We start from the raw sequence: 15,354 nt of genomic DNA on the forward strand, positions 1-15,354 counted from the left end.
GTTGATAATTTTGTATGGCTAGCGAATGAATGTTATAAATATCCAAATGGCCCTTGGCAGAAAAAAGGTTTCCCACCCCTGGTCTATAGGAAGGGAACCCTCCTCAGGAACTTTCTGGCTTCCAACCTACCACTTACAATCCCAGTTAAAAATTATTCAACTACACTCTTGTAATAGAGTAAGGGAGCAGCCACACTGTGCAAAATAATCTGACATGCCATTCTGCATGCATGCCAGTATTCTCTATTCTCAGTTTAAAATGAAAGTAATAATGCATGCAATCTATTCTCTGTATCCAGTATAAAACTTAACTCATTTCATCCAAGTTAGACAAGAGCTTATTCAGATTTGTTTATTTTCCAGAAAATAAGTTAATAAGAAAAACATATTTGCTTATTTGCTAGGCTGTCTGATATACATATTGCCCACATTTTCACAAAAATGGGCCCATGTATGCTTAGTGAGATGAGGGGAAAGGTAGGTTTTTCAAAGAGCAAGATCACTACTTTCTGATAAAGTGCTGTTCCTTTAAGAAAAAAATGAGCCTGCCAGCAAGACGTTTGGTTTCCATGGAAATGTTACTTACCACCTACACTTCTTCAGCTGTGTAAAGAATATCTATAATAGGCAACAGAACGTTCACTTAACAAGCACCATTGTTTTTGCTGTGTGAATGCCTGCGGTGCTGAACCTGTCTGGCAAACTGAGTCTTCCAAATGAGCTTCTCCACTATTTCTAATTCTAGTACAGTTGGGACCCAAACTGATAATATGACTGCACAGATTCACTATCATTTCCCAAAGATTTAATCAATTGATTATGAATTGTTTTGCAAGGAATTAGCATTTACTGGCAAAAGGAAGAGTTCCTAGTTCCATATCCAAACAATGAAATGGAAGCTGCGAACTAAACTTCAAAAATGACATACAGCAAAAAGTATATGGTCTTGTTTTATTATTTTATTATTTCATGTCACTATGTTTGTACAATATTGGAATCCCGCCTCCCCCAAAAGTTTGTCGCCACTGGATCAATTGACATACAATAAGAAATGCCAACCAGCTTTCATAATGCAGCTTTCAACAGCTGCAGTTTTAAAAAATTGTTCACCTCCCCCCAGATAATCCAAATTGCCTTTTTCCTAGACGAGAACACATCACCAGCCTCTGGAAGAGCTCCCTGTCAACTACCCTGAATCTGAAGTACTATAGAAGTGTTTTCACATATGCAGTTTCATCTTATAATTTTTAATAATTTTAACTACAAAAAGAAAAAAGCATAAGCACAAGTACAGAAACATCAAGGGGGGGAATACAGAGTGGGAGATCAGAAACAAAGAAAGTTGCAAATATATCAATTACATTTTTACCTCAAAACAAAATACCTAATCCTTTCTACCTGCATGTATTGAGTTTTCCGCTTATATTCTACCATCTTCATTTTCCATTATACATTTTTACTAAACTATTACTTAAAATACAAGTCTGAACTATTCTTCTTCAGCAAACATAGATATTAAAAAAAAGTCACCAAGGTCTCAACAGAGAACTAACTGGATAAGCTTAAGCATATTAAAAATACAAACTGACGTTATTTTAACAATATCATCATTTAGATATTTCTTTATCCTTCTAGCTTACATATGTCAAACGGATAGAGAAAAAGATCAAATTTAAAATAACGTAAAAAGTGGAGAGATAAGAAAAAAAATGGTAAAGGAGCATATTAGTTTATCTATCTCAATATAAGCAAGTTCTCCAAACAAACATATTAAGAGCAGATTTACCAGATTACAAAATAATTGTGTTGTCTGTTTTCTTAAAAATTAATCCAAGTTAACTGCTTATTTAAATTTCTTTTTAGAATTTTTCAATCCTCTAGTTCTTATGCCCATATTAATCAGAGAACAAACCTATTAGGTCCCAAAAATCTCACTTTGCATTTTAAAATCACATATCTTGCTGAGAGTTCCATATTATCCAGTTACCTACAGAGAGATAAAACAATTTAAAATCCCTTCTTCCTGAAAGTTTTCCACGTTTTGATTTTTTGGTGAAATGTGCATCCCCTCTTCTTAATGCAGGCACTCCTCTCAGTAACGACAGTAAAAATCCCACGCTATTAGATCCTCTCAAAAATACTTCAAACAGCCTTAACTTCCAGTTCTTCTTAGTAACTGCGCCATAAGGTTCCATTTTATTTTTCTTCTTTTCATTTCCAGACAGATCTTTTCCCATTTTCAACTCCACAGGTCATCAAGATCTCTTTATCACTCTGCCCATGTAGATTCAAGTTTTCTCTAGCTTTCAACATAAAAGCTCCCATTTGCTTTTTTATCAACTCTGTTAATAAACCAAGATCCTGCTTTAGAGAGAATATGATATCCACTGTATCTTTTTTATGAAACATTTTGCTTTGTGATACCATTTGACTCCACAGAATAACTCAGTCTAATAATCAAAGTTGAAAAGTAACTGAGAAATTCAGTTAGTCTATCCTTCCAGATCTCCACCAGCCGTATATCTTGATTGTTGCCATTTCAGTTGCACTCAGATGACAAATATAAATCTCTTTGGAATATATCTCATTTGTTCAGACCAATTATAACCAAATAATAATTTCTGTATCAGTTATTCAATCATAATCCGGGTCGTTTTAAGTATCTATATTCAGTCAAATTCAGATTGTTGCAGGCATACAAAGTTGTTCTTTTTATCTTTTGGAAGCCGGATTCATGGGAAAGTGTTGGGGGGGGGGGGAATTCACCGCTTTCCCTTCCTTTGAACTGACCAGTTTGTTGTTTTGTAAAACGACCCATTAGCCGATGGTATGAAAAGCAAGCTTACTTGCAGAGTAGAATTGCCATGTTTGAGACAGGAAAGCAATACATCAAGGGCTTGTTAGCAGCAAAGAAAGCAAGCGGTCGGGTGTTTACCTCTTTCTGCCATAATGGCGATCAAGGCAGTGGAACATTGAAGTGCACAAGAAGAGCAGGAACAGCTGCCGCTATATCCCTGTCTTCCGTAAAAGCCCCATGCCGAAAGGAAACCCCTCCAGGGTCCCCCCTAGAGGTGCCATGCCTGTGGCACCTCTCCAACTGCCCGATTCAGGGGGGCCACAAGAGGCAAGCTCCGTAGACCCCCACTGAGCTCAAGGCAACGAAACCCAGAAGTTCCCTTCCACATATGCAGTTTCAGTCTACTTCAGTAACTGTTTGAAAGTAGATTTTGCTATTTCACACAGTAAAATTAGGTTGCAAAGTTGATTGAAAATGTTGTGTGTGTGCGTGTGGGTGTTCAGCTAAACTCAGGGGTTAGAGCTGTGGACTAACTGTAATGATGCTGAAGCAGTTAAATAAGTATGACATCCAGCAGCAACGGCGCTAACAGTGCTAAGATCCAGGGTATAACTCTTACACACTTTTTGTGCTTACAAAGTTCTACCTCCATAATTTCCCCTATGTTTCTTCCAGCCTGAACAAGCAAGTGAGCCAATCACAGATCTCTTAGGTAAAGGGTTTTCATATCACCAGAGAGCACTTCAAAAACAGTACTTTTAAGGAGTATGGAGTAATGACCTGATAGCCACATGCATCTATCAGAACTTAGCTAAAGTTAACAAGAGTCCCACCTCTGAACAGGTTCTCTAACCAGTAGGGTTTTGCCTCAAAATCTAAATTCAGCTGTAAGTTTGCATCATCAGCAAATCCTTCTCCTTACACATGTACAAGTCCACTGTTGCTTATTTGCTGGTCAAATTACAATTTAATAATAAATCTAATATTACTATACTGTTTGCTGAGGTCTGATTTAACAACAACAATCCTTTTTGCTTTTACTTTCTGATACTGAAAAGACAAGGCAATAACATCTTGCCTTAGTTTTTGCAAATCATAAAATACACAGAGCAAAGTAATATGTACACAGAAATAGAGAGAAGGGATAAAATAAAAATGTATGAGACAAGGTGGTGATACAAAGCCATAATAGCAATGGCTCACCTGGGGATTTTGCTGAAGAGTAAGTACTGGAGTAGTAGCCACCCCTCTTTACTGTATTCATTGATTTGACACAAAGGAAAAAGATAGGAGAGAAGTTATTCATAGCCATAAAAGGAAGGTAAAGTAAACAAACACAAACAAAATGGGAAATAAAAATCAACTATAATTTGCTTTCCAGCAAATCTTAGAATGAACCAATTTTTACTTTTTATATATAGTGATCTTTAACAAAACTTATTCTTAAAGTGTGCCATACTGAAACGGCGATAAATTGGGTCCTTAGAAGAATGGTAAGGCGAGAGGTAAAGTGGGTGCTATGTTGCCAACACAAGAAGTTACTCAGCAATCAACCAATTGCCAGTATGCTCCAGTATTTCTGCAGCTGTCAAGAAACTGCTTGCTGTAAAATAACATTTTTTATACCGAAGGCAAATCTGAACACATAATTAAACAGATGCAGTATACAGCCTCAAGTGGAAATTTGGCCACACAGAGAATCTCAGGAAATTCTGAAAAAGAAGCTCCAGGGTAAGGATAAGGGAAAGAAAAGAAAGAGAAAAAATAGTAGTATGGAAGTTGTGGCATCAGAGAAGAGTACTTGATAAACCTTTGGTGTGAGCAAATGGGAGCAATACTAAGCAGGTCTCTGCATTATCCTTGACTGTGACCATACTGCTGGCTCAGGGCAGCATCAAGCCAACGCGGAAGTGAGCTGGCCAGAAAAGGAGTGCCCAGGAGTGTGCAGATGGCATGTGGCCTGCTCCCAGAACAGGGACATGCCGCGTGCACCCTGGAGGAGCATCTAGAGCGCTCATCCCCCGTCTGCCACCCCCTGGGCGCTTTCCAGCTGTCCAGATGGATGGGGAGGCACTTCAGAGCTGTCTCAGATATTAGGTACCTCTTTCTGACGTGCCTCCTATCCGGACCAGGACAGGGTGAGTATGGGATGGGGACAGATGGGGGCAGATGTGCGCATTTGGACATGCTTTCTAGATCCACTTGCCTCTCACCCCCCAGGGCAGCTTAAACAGCCTGTCTGTAACCAGCCCTTGGTTACAGAAAACCTAAAATTTTGGTATGGCTCAAAAGTGCTACTTATAGCACCTGGGATCTTGGACCCTAGAGGTTTACATTATAATAACTCAACTATTCCCTTTCCACACTGGGCCACCTTCCCAAAGTTAATAATAACTACTACTGCTCCTCCTCCTCCTTGCTCTTCTTTTGAGAAAGGACAACCCATTTTGGAATTGGATCAACTGTGTATCACAGTAGTTCAGAGTCATTAATAGCTAGTTAGCAGGAAGGACTATCATTTTAGTAATTTTCTGACTGGTCATGTTGTCCTTTGATGCAACCGATAGGACTTTTCATGGGACTGGCCAAATCAGCCAGTCACTCTTAGGGAGAAAGCTGACAAGTCAAATTCTATTGACTATGCATATTTTGGATTTCCCCTTGTCTTCAGTCTTGAGCAGAAAATGGGGTCCACAGCATGCTAAACAGAAGTTAAGGACTCCTTCAACATTTTGTTAGTGCATGGAACTCTGAACATGCTTTGAGGAATATGCTACCATCTAGCTAAGGTGTAACTAGCTAAGAGACTGAATTAATGGCTTTTATTTGAAAATCCATACGCTGTGCTGTGTTATGTGTATTTGCCCTGTAATTTTTGGTTGACTTTTTTTAGTCATTTTGAATCCAATCACCTTTTTCCTTTCCCCCCTTTTCTTTCATTTTTAAACAACATATTTTCTTTTATAAAAATTGGGGGGTGCAACTTTTCAGTATTGCATATTTATCTGGGATAGTCCTCTTATTCTCTTCCCTGTGTGCCAGACTGCACAGATGCTCTATAGTTTTTTTTCCAAGGGTTTCTCCTCAGTTTACACCCTGTTGTTTCTTAGTTCTCCAGTACTTTGATAAAAGGAAACCATCTTAGTGGGTCAGTTCTCAGGGGGTGCCCTGAATGGTGGCAGCTATTACTGGGTTCTTTCCAGAGCATCTTTAGTTTAAAAGAGTTTCCCAGCAAAGAAAAGTATCTTTCTTCCTTCCTTCCATCACAGTCATACTCAAATACACTCTCTATGTCTTAGTCTCAGGAATGCGTCCTTACAACTGCTGTGGCCTGTACTTGCTCACACTACCCCTTGCTATCTTTGCTCTTCTCATTTGACTTCCCATTATCAGTTTCAGACTGGGGACAAAGGCCTACACTTTTTGCTTATGAACTTCTATAAACCACTGTAGTGTCTATATAAAAAAGGAGGGACTCCAAGTGGGGCGAAATCAGTTGAGAACAGGGAACATTGAGGTAGCTGCAAGTCATCTTTAAAGCCATAACATATAATGAAGTTCATTTTTAAACCTGAAATGTATCTCTATTTCTTAAAAGTTGTACCTGAGGCAGGCGACTTGCTTCTACGTGAAGGACCTGGGCTTTTAGATCCAGAATACCTTGGAGTGCCTGATGAGCGGGAGTAAGATGATTTCATAACACGACATTCTGTAAACAAACAGAAGGGACAGTAGGAGAAATATTTCCACTGCGCAGTTGCTTCCAAACAAAACCACCTACAATAGCATATATTTATCACTCAAATATTGTTATCACCTACACAGCTCTGCTTAAATGAACCACAAATTTATAAACCCACAAACGGTTGATTTCATTAGAAGCTGGCCAAATGCTGAACTATACAGAATATACTAAGCCCTATACAGAAGACTAAGCCCTTTATGGCCTGGGACCTGCCTACCTTAGGGACCGTCTCTCCCCACATGTTCCCCAGCGAGTGCTGAGATCGGGGTCCCAAAACCTCACAATCCCTGGGCCAAAGGAGGCCCGTCTGAAAGTGACTAGAGACAGGGCCTTCTCGGTGGTAGCTCCTTGTTGGTGGAATCAGCTCCCGGAGGAGGTGAGGGCCCTGCGGAGCCTTGAACAGTTCCGCAGGGCCTGCAAAACAGCCCTCTTCCGGTTGGCATACAAGTAAATTGCTATCGGAATGCCTGAACATCTAATCTCGAACATCAGACTATCTAATATTGGAACACTGAAGAACTGATTTGAAGAATGGCAGCATAGTATATATTGATGTGAGCTCTACGAGCTTTATGTGTTTTATGTATTTTATATGTATTTTAAGTATTTTATTGTATAATTATAATTACTAATGTATTTTTAATATATTTAAATTGATTTTGTTGGTTTTATGTTGTAAGCCGCCCTGAGCCCGCCTCGGTGGGGTAGGGCGGGATATAAATCGAATCAAATAAATAAATAAATAAATACAAGATTTTAAAAACTAAATGTAGCTCTTTGACTTGAAAAATTAAAGTGAAGACTAAGAAAACCATTGTCTGTATGCCTCAGTTTTATTGGTAGAGTAAGTTGTTATGGCACATATGGTGAAATGTGCTGGCATACTTAATGTTTTGTCAACCTGTTGGGAGCTAGACTTCTTCCACCTGTTCACGCCAGTGCCTTTTCGACTCAGTAGAATCTCAATCTGTTTCCTCATACAAAACAATATATACAACAAAAGATACACTGAAACAACACTCCCAGGGACTGAGTTTCACTGTGCAATTAGCTACTTCAGTGGTAGAAGCATAGGAATTGTCTGGAGTCCTTGGCTGTTGGGCTGAGTGCACCAGCTGCATTGTCCCCTTGTGTGGAGAAGAAGCCTGCATTCGAAGCTTCAGATTGCTCTCCTAATGTGCTCAGCTTCATCAACTCTGAGGTCACCTCCCTACCGCCCAAAGATTCATAAGGCAGGCCTCTACTTCGTCTTCTTTCTCTTCAGCAACAGAGCTGTCTTTTTATCTGCTGCTGCCCTCCCCCCACGTGCTTGTTGCCCTTCCATTGGTCTGATGCAACTGCCTTCTGATGCTGGTGGCTGAGGTAGGGTTTTTTGGGTTTTTTCATGATCTTAGTTTCCTTGCAGGGATTCTCCTTCACAGTGTGCTTTTTATTGTTTTAAGGGTTATAGGCTTAGAGGAGAGCTGAGCCTTATACCTAAGCAGAAGGGCTATCAAGACTGAAAGGTCAGTTTATGATCTGTCCAATAGGAAGCCATGCAAAAATTTGCATAGCCCTACCTGAGCAAGCAGAGGAGTGACCTAACCAGCTTGGAAGACTTCCTCCACAGAAGGAGAATGGCAATGCAGGGAAGGGAATATGGGAGCCCTGGTCCTCTCAGCAGGTAGTTTCTACAAAGGCCAGCTGTTAGAAGTGATTGAACTGAAAGAGAGAGAAAGGCCCCTCTGAGCATTGGGAAAATTGGGTGGGTGGCACATGCCAGTGGAGACCTTGAACAACTGTTGGTGCCTAGAAGCTTTGGAGGGCAAGACAGAACATGACCTGAAAGTTAGCAGGGCTGTTCCTCCACAGGGCTGAAGTCCATATTACAGCAGTAATGTACACAACAGTGAAATATTCTGACTGTCTGGATTACTTGATCACTTTCCATGACAGCACTATGTTTTCCTTAGATCTACCAGTATGGGAAATAACTTCCAATCCAAATGGTTGGTCTTTTCAGCTATTACTGCTATGTCACACAAAAACAGATTTCTGGCAATTGTTTCATCACTTAGTAAGGTATGAACCAGATTAACAGAAGCTTAGAATTCGTAACAAGGACATGCTTACCACTGTGATCCAGAACAAAATCATCTTGAGCATAACGATATTTTTCAGGTCCACAAGCAATGAAAACATCATCTTCACCAAAAAAGTCTTGCAAGCAGGTAACCTAAAAAAGAAGAAGAGTCCAGAGCATATTAGTTCTTTATCATTAGAGGTAGCAGGAACAAATTCATTCCATACAAGTTCCTGCATTTGTATAAAACAGAGTATTGTTGTTTCATGGGTATCAAAGTTTACAAATATTTGGCAAACAGATACATTTCTTAAGAAATTTCCATTGGAAAAGCTCTAAAGAGCTTCCTTACAAATGACCAGTGAAGAAACATCAATTTTTAGGACCATTAAATTTAAATTTCAGTAAACTGCAAAACCGATAAAAAATACTTGTGCAGCTGCCACAATCTTTATTTTTTAAATTGAGATGTCCAAGGTGAAGCTGAAAGTATAATTATTGTGCTTAATATTTTTGAGCAATATTTTCCTATTAAGCCATTCACAAAAAGCCAATACGTAAAATAAAGTATGAGCACTTTTGCAATAACAAACTTATTTGTATTTCAAACCTACCCTTCAGAGCCAGAGAAACAATTCCACACTTCAGTTGTACTAACAGGAGGGCTAAAATATCCTAAGGTCTCTTAAGACCGTGGTTCTACCACCCAAGACAGTACAATGTTTCTCCTGCAAAAAAAGCGTTATAATTTGCATTTAAATTGACAGAATTTGATGCTTGCAGCCTGCAGCAACGCTGCTAGGCTGCATTTGCATGCTTTGCCCCCTTGGAGGGAAGAGAGGATCGGCAGCCTGTTCGGATGCGTATTTCAGGGGGTGGGGCCAGGCTGTCGTAATGGCCAGACCTCTGCTCCCTGCTTCAGTCCCGGACAAGATCTGTCCGGAAGAGGAATGTGAGTTGAGCGGCGTGTTTTTTCGCGCTGGATAGGAGGCCCTGTTTTCTTCTGCTTGCGTCGGAGTGTCCTTGGGTGCGGTGGTGGATGGTTCAGAGTCAGGGGTCTTCATGTGCGGGGACCTGGGTCTCCCTGGCTCATCTGTGGCCAAGCTGAGCGAGCTCCTAGGGTTGTCGTGGTTGCTGGAAGGAGCTTTCTTAAGGCTGTGGTTTTGTTATTGATTCTTCTCTTTGTTTGGGGTGGCCTGCCCTCTCCCTCATTTTGGCAGGGAAGGGAGTATTGTTGGGGGTTGCATCTCCCTGGGGGAGTTAGGGTGATTGTCACCTTAACTGGGTCAACCTTATTTTGCTTCTCTGTATTCAGGTGGGGTGTCGGCCATATTGGGTCCCCGTTCTTCCTTGAGGGAGGGTGGCCATTTTAGGAGGCTCTTCTTGGAAGCCATTTTGAAGTGCCCTTAGCTTATAAAGATGTCTGGTGGAAAGGGGTCTGGGAGGTCTAAAGGGAAAAAGCCGGTGCCTAAGGGCCCTAAGGTTCTTGCCAAGAGGCCTCCACCTCCGTCGTCGTCGTCTGATGAGGAGGGTGATGTGACTGTTAATGTCAATATTATGCAAAGGCTGTGGGCTCTGGAGCAGGCAATGGGTACTCCTTCAGAAAGGGTAGAGGGGGAAAGGGCCTCTAAAAGGGGGCTCCAAGCAAATGTATTAACCAGGTTGTCTGTCCTTGAGAGCAGATCTGGTGCATTCGTCACTGGCAGTGCCTTGGGTCCCGGCGGTCCAGATGTGGGATCGGGGTCATCTTCAAGAAATGCTGGAGTTGGATCGATGCTGGTTCCTGCTGGATTTGTGGGTAAGGCTGGGGACAACTGGCAGGCTTATGCTGGGCAAGCTTGGCCGTGGGGACCTTGGGGTCTTGCCTCGTCGGCTGGGCAGGGCATCCCTGCTGTGAGTTCTGGGTTGGCTGCCCCCTCAGGGTCGGGCTTGTTCTCAAATTGGGTTTGACCAAATGGACAATGTGGCCCTTGTGGGGCTTGGCCGGGTGTGGGGCAGCATGGTATGGCAGGCTCTTTTATGGGAAATTGGGGCACCCCTTCTCCTTATGGGATAGTTCCTTTTACTGCATTGCCCTTCGGGGATGTAGCCTTGCCTTTGGGGGACCATTTGCTACCCGCAACTAGGGAAAAAATCTTGAAGGGTGAGTACGTGGACATTTTTTCCCTCCTTTTCCGGGAGTTGGAAAAAAAGGATAAAGAGAAGTTAGATGAAAAAGAAAAGTTAAAAAAGCGTAAAGTGGATCTGACCTGGGCTAATTGGCTTCGTGGGTTTTTTATTTACACTGGGGTGATTGCTCGGGCACAGCCTTGGAGGGCAGCTGCCTTTATCCAATACATGGACGTAATTTACAAGGGGTACACGATGTTTAGCGGCCCCGCTCAGATGCAGTACGATGAGGAGTTTCGGATGAGGGCTGCCTTGAATCCTTCCCTTCAGTGGGACCGTATTCATCAGCAGTTGTGGCTGCAGGTTATGTCTCCTGTGTAGCCGAATTTAGTTTGATTGCTCTGATAGCGGTCATTTGGTGAATAGGTCATCTGCAATCTCCTCAACGTCGTCAGGCTCTTCCTGCAGTTCTGCGGGGCAGGCAGTTCAACCCCGCTTGCTCTGTTGGGAATTTGGTTCTCAGGGAGTGTGTAGCAGGAAGGCTTGCCAGTTCAAGCATGAATGTCCATGTGTGGTGGGTCCCGCTCCTTCAATAATTGCCTGAAAGCCCGGGGCACAAGAATCCAAAGAAGCCTAGTGGGGGGGGGGGAGGAACTTATCAGGCTGGAATAGGCTTCCCAATCCCCAGGTCCCAGAGGGGGATCCCCCGGTTTTACAGGCTTCCCCCCTCCCCCAGGCAGCTGGCCAGCGGGGGAAGCCCCACCCCCAGAGCCATCATGCACCTCCATGAACAATCCCCATAGGGAATGATGGGGAATTGATCCGTGGGTATCGGGGGCTCTGGGGGGGCTGTTTTTCGAGATGGAAGCACCAAATTTTCAGTATAGCATCTAGTCCCTCTCCCCAAAATACCTCCCAAGTTTCAAAAAGATTGGACCAGGGGGCCCAATTCTACGAGCCCCAAAAGAAGGTACCCCTATCCTTCATTATTTCCTAAGGAAGGAAGGCATTTAAAAATGTGTGCAGTCCCTTTAAATGTGATGGCCAGAACTCCCTTGAAGTTCAATTATGCTTGTCACACCCTTGCTCTCGGCTCCGCCCCCAATGTCTCCTGGCTCCACCCCCAAGGACTCCTGGCTCCACCCCTAAAGTCGCCAGATATTTCTTAAATTGGACTTGGCAACCCTAGGCTGGAAAAGGGGCCCAGTCCGATAAAGGCGGGTCCTCTTGAGCACTGGCTGTGTAGGTACCCGTGAAGGGCAGACAGCTTTTACTTGTTAGAGGGCTTTAAGGTTGGTTTTAGGATCCCTTTTCATGGGCCCCGGGTCCCATTTATGTCTGGAAATCTTAGTTCCGTTAAGGGCTTAGAACAGGTTGTTAAAGATAAGATTGCCAAGGAGTTAGCTGAGGGCAGGATTTTAGGCCCTTTCTCCCATCCTCTGGTGCGTAACCTTAGGGTTTTCCCATTGGGTGTTGTGTCTAAAAAGGCACCTGGTGAATATCATTTGATTCACCATCTTTCCTTCCCCAGAGAGAAGTCTGTTAATGATGGGATTCCAGAGCATTTATGCTCAGTTAGGTATACCAGCTTCGACCAGGCCGTAGCCGTGGTGAGACACTGTGGGGTGGGTGCAGAGTTGGTAAAATGCGATATTAAATCTGCATTTTGCCTTCTACCAGTGCATCCCGATGATTTCGAGCTCTTGGGATTTTCTTTTGAGGGTCAATTTTACATGGATAGAGCATTGCCAATGGGCTGCTCTGTATCATGTTCAGCTTTTGAGTGTTTCAGCACATTCTTGGAATGGGCTGTTTGGGAGAAAATGGGTTTACAGGATGTCATTCATTATTTGGATGACTACCTTTTTGTGGGTCCCAAGGGGACTGGGCATTGTGGGCAGCTGCTGTCTAGCTTTATAGAGCTGGCCGCAGAACTCAGGGTTCCTTTGGTTCTGGAAAAAACGGAGGGTCCGGCTCAAAAGCTGATCTTTATGGGGATTGATATTGACACTGTAGCACAGCTGTCCAAGATACCTTTCCAAAAAATAATCGAGTTGAGGAATAGGATTCATTCCTTTCTCCTTAAAAGGAAGGTTACCTTGCTTGAGCTGCAGCAGCTGGTAGGGCATGTTAACTTTGCTTGCAAAGTGGTTGCCCCGGGGCGAGCCTTTCTCTGAAGGCTCTGTGATGCTACGGCAGGACTACGCTTGCCTCAGCATAGAACACGGGTTACCAGCAGCATGAGGGAAGATTTGAGGGTTTGGCAAGAATTTTTGGAATCCTTTAATGGGGTTTCTTTTTGGAGAGATGATATGAGGCTTGAAGTGGAGCTCCGGGTCATGTCTGATGCTGCTGGGTCTTTGGGTTTTGGAGTTTATTTCCGCGTACATTGGTGCGCTGACAGCTGGCCGGACTCTTGGAGGCAGGGAGGAGTGAACTGAGATCTTACGTTTCTCGAGTTCTTTCCCATTCTAGTTGCAGTTTGGCTGTGGGGAAAGATGTGGCCAATCGCACCATTCATTTTTGGTGCGATAATATGGCGGTAGTCCATGTAATTCATTCCCTTTCATCCAAATCACGGTGGGTTATGAGATTGGTGAGGGCCTTCACTTTGCATTGTCCACGGCTTAACATACTGTTTTTAGCCAAGCATGTCCCTGGGGTAACGGTGTGGCTGACGCTCTCTCTCATAAACCTTGCGTGAGACGGATTCATAATCATCAGCCAATAAAAACTTCATCACTTGTTCCTCGGCATATTTACAATAATTTGCCAATGGTTTAAAATGTGAGAGAAGGGATATCAGCAGCTGCTATCTCTCTTCATCGTACATAGAACAATGAAGAAATATATGGGCAGCTGACTCCACCTGATTCAACGCACAAAAACAAATCTTCTGATGCATGGGAGTCCGGGTATATCTACCAAAAAGGACAGCTGATGGGAGCGCATCGAAATGGGCTCTAGTAAATGCCCATCTATAATTAGGATTTTTTATAAATCCAGAGTAAGATGCAGATCTCCCTCTAATAAATCTTCAGGGTCTAACCCAATTGATTTCAGTTTATCAACTACTCTATGAGACCATTGGGGATAAGGAGTTGATGTCAGAAAATCAGGGATAAACCTGATTGGGTTCAGATGAGTCTTAACCCAATAGTTACACCTCTGAATCCAGACATTCAATGTGACTGTAGATAAACTAGCTTCCTGTCTTAATATCAAACTTGGCGTACCTTTTGGGGTATAAAAAAGTGCTCTAAGAAATTTCAATTGCACTAACTCCAATTCTTTAATTTTACTCACAGACAATATTTGCGTTCCATAAATCATCTGAGGAAGAACTTTGCTCAAATAGAGTTTAAGAGCAGCCAGCACATACTGGGCTCCCTTTTTCCTAAAGAAGCGCAATATAGCATTTGCGCTCTTTTGTGCTGAACATGCTGTAAACTGAATATGACTGGAAGCCCTGCCGTTAAATGTAAAGGTTAATCCCAGATATTTAAAATTTTTAACCTGATCTACCCGGACCCAATCCGTTATCCATTTCATTTCTTTGTATTTTTATGGAAGCGCATAATCTTTGTTTTTGAGTAATTTATTGCAAGAAACTCTTTTTGGCAATGAGTGCTAAATTTTTCCATTGCCCTATTAATAGGCCTAGCCATTGCGCCTAGCACCAGGAAGTCTTACGGACTGTGTGGCAGTTTGAGGACTTTAGGGCTGAGGTAGGGTATCGCATTGTTTGGCCCCTCCTGATGGAGCAGTTGCTCCACTACTGTGTTTCACTCCGAGGTAAGGGATTGGCCATGCAATCCATTAGGGGGCGCCTATCTGCATTGGCTTTTGCTAGTAAGGCACTGGGTTATAAGGAAGAAACAGCTGATTTTTGCCTTCGAAAAATGCTGGAAAGGTGGGCCAGAGAGGCTGGACCTAGGCTGGATACTCGGAAACCTATGTTCCCTCTGATTCTCAAGGGCCTGAAGGGGGTTTGGGGCACGGTGTGTGCTTCATATTTTGAGGCATCTTTGTTTCATGCTGCGTCTTTAGTAGCTTTCTTTGGGGCCTTTAGAGTCAGTGAGCTAGTGGCACGGTCCAGAAATGATGTTTCTGGTAATGCTCTCCTGCTAAGGGATTTGAAGTTATTTGAGGGTAAGGCTATGATAACTGTCCGTCACTCAAGGTACCGTGCTTGAGCTTGGCAATTGTTCAGAGACTGAACTGTGCCCAGTTGTGCACTGGCTGCTTATTTGGCAGTACGGGGTCACAGGGAGGGGTTTTTGTTCTGTCACAATAATGGGAACCCGCTGACGAAACATCAGTTTTGGGCTGTGACATCTCGGGCTTTAGGTGAACTGGGATTGTCTGGTGTGGGGTTTGGGACCCACTCCTTTAGAATTGGGGTAGCCTTGACAGCTGCCATCCTGGGGTATCCTTCCTCCTCCATTCAGCACTTGGGCCGTTGGCACTCATCTGCTTACAAATCTTATGTTCGACCTTTGCTCAGTCCTTAATTGGCTTTTTTGGCTAATATGCTAAAGGTTATGTTCGGATTTGACTGTTTTTTTCTTTTTAGATGCTGTTGTTCCTGGCCAGAGGAGCTGAGTTCTCATCTGTGGCCATAGCCACGTGTTTTGGGCC

General features: G+C 43.0%; 1 protein-coding gene across 4 annotated transcripts in view; it reads right to left on the minus strand.

Annotated features, from left to right (window-relative positions):
• DCLK2 (doublecortin like kinase 2) overlaps positions 1–15,354 on the minus strand; it is a 137,146-nt gene that overhangs the window by 54,141 nt on the left and 67,651 nt on the right. For 2 of the 4 annotated variants that reach the window (XR_009555797.1, XM_060246658.1), the window contains exons 3-5: positions 8,655–8,757; positions 6,402–6,506; positions 4,001–4,051 (exon numbers count right to left, since the gene is read on the minus strand). Coding sequence is in view for 2 of the 4 variants with exons in the window: in XM_060246658.1 (XP_060102641.1) it covers positions 4,001–4,051; positions 6,402–6,506; positions 8,655–8,757 (259 nt within the window). In the remaining 2 variants the exon portion in view is untranslated. The remainder of the gene's footprint in view (positions 1–4,000; positions 4,052–6,401; positions 6,507–8,654; positions 8,758–15,354) is intronic. The other 2 variants (XR_009555798.1, XM_060246659.1) reach the window with 1 other exon arrangement.

Source organism: Heteronotia binoei, chromosome 9 (assembly GCF_032191835.1).
Source record: "Heteronotia binoei isolate CCM8104 ecotype False Entrance Well chromosome 9, APGP_CSIRO_Hbin_v1, whole genome shotgun sequence".
NCBI classification, from domain to species: domain Eukaryota; kingdom Metazoa; phylum Chordata; class Lepidosauria; order Squamata; family Gekkonidae; genus Heteronotia; species Heteronotia binoei.